The 1533-nt window shown below is 40.8% G+C and overlaps 1 protein-coding gene across 2 annotated transcripts in view; it reads right to left on the bottom strand.

Moving 5' to 3' along the window:
• Positions 1 to 1533, bottom strand: part of SLC25A36 (solute carrier family 25 member 36) — a 51855-nt gene that overhangs the window by 15223 nt on the left and 35099 nt on the right. For both annotated transcript variants that reach the window (XM_018556067.1, XM_018556066.1), the window contains one exon: positions 429 to 529. In XM_018556067.1, the coding sequence (XP_018411569.1) occupies positions 429 to 529 (101 nt within the window). The remainder of the gene's footprint in view (positions 1 to 428; positions 530 to 1533) is intronic.

Genomic DNA, 1533 nt, shown 5'->3' with positions numbered 1-1533 from the left:
GGTGGGTGTTCAAATTTCTGATTGGCTGCAATGAGTTACTACAACTTATTACTCTTTCAACACAATAATTAATAAGCTGTTTAAAGCAGAATAGCTAAAAACAGTTATCAGTAATGGAGTTCTGTGTGTGCATTATAGACTTCAGAAGTGAAACAAAATGTAAGAGGACATTAATAGTGAAGTGCAAGTAATTGAACTGTACCGGCCACTTGTGTTGTGCTTAGGGCAAGATTTTCTTTGGAGGAATAGACTATATTCATATTCTATACCACAGGAATACTGTGTCCTTAATTTATTTTTCAATATAATTAGGACGCATGATTACATTAAACATTACAACAGGGCGAGATTCTTCACAGTAAGCAAATCTGGTTGTAAGTGTACACGCCTATCCTCCGCTATCATCCATAAGAGCTTCTGATAGTTACCTGCTGCCCCAGCAGAGACCATGTGCACCTGTGTGGAATCTGCGGCAAATACATGGTTTAACCTTTCCTTGCAGCTCGAGTATGCTGCAAAATAGATGGCCCTGCAAAAAGAAAAACAAACAATGTGATCATGCCTCTGCTCATCATGTATTTGCTGAGCTTACCTTTATTCAGCTTTTAAAAACATAATGCAGTACAGGAGGAGAACGGGAATACAGTACAGGAGGAGAACGGGAATACAGTACAGGAGGAGAACGGGAATACAGTACAGGAGGAGAACCGGAATACCGTATAGGAGAAGAACCTGTGGTCCTGTATAGCTGATAGTATGCACCAATAACAATTTTTCGGTATAGAGTACGAGTGCGGATATTTGTTTTTATCATTACTCGCCGATACAGAGTACTGATACCAATGAGGAAGCCGTGTGGCTTCCTTATTGGTCAGGAAGCCAAGCTGCTTTGCAGTTTTGCTAGGCAGGGTAAAGCCGGCTTCCTAGCCAATCAAGAAGCCGGGAGGCAGGTCATGACTGGCTTCCTGATTGGCCGGGAAGCCGGTTCCACTGGCACTGCCAGTTAGAGCAAATCTCCCTCTAACCGGAAGTTCCTGCATCGGGGTAAGTATCGGAGCATTAGGGTTAGTACGAGTATTCGCCCAAATGCTAAATAAAGGCACGATACCAATATCGGTGCATCCCTAGTATTCTGCATTGTTGTATATATTAATGAGATTTGTAGTCCTGCATAGCTGAGGGTATAATTCTGCATTGCTGTAAGTATTGATGGGATTTATAGTCCTGTATAGCTGGTGGCATTAAAAAAATACCATCAGCTATACAGGATTACAAATACCAGAAACACATTATAAAGCAATGTAGAATAATACCATGAGCTATATAGGCAGTGTAGGCCCTGACACTTGCTGGAGTCACCAGAGACCAAAGTAAGAAACCATGTTAAAAATTGTTTAATCGTTATAGTCCTGACACTTGTTGGCGGATGTCATTGCTGGCCCTGACACTTGCTGGAGGTTATTGGCTTAAAATATGCAATTTATACACTTTAATTTTAATTATCGTTTGCATTTTTTTTTCATTATGGGTGTA

This window comes from Nanorana parkeri, unplaced genomic scaffold, assembly GCF_000935625.1.
Source record: "Nanorana parkeri isolate BGI_ZX_2015 unplaced genomic scaffold, ASM93562v1 scaffold223, whole genome shotgun sequence".
In the NCBI taxonomy this organism is placed as follows: domain Eukaryota; kingdom Metazoa; phylum Chordata; class Amphibia; order Anura; family Dicroglossidae; genus Nanorana; species Nanorana parkeri.
The sequence above is the reverse complement of the archived record's forward strand: the minus strand, read 5'-3'. Positions and strand labels throughout refer to the sequence as shown.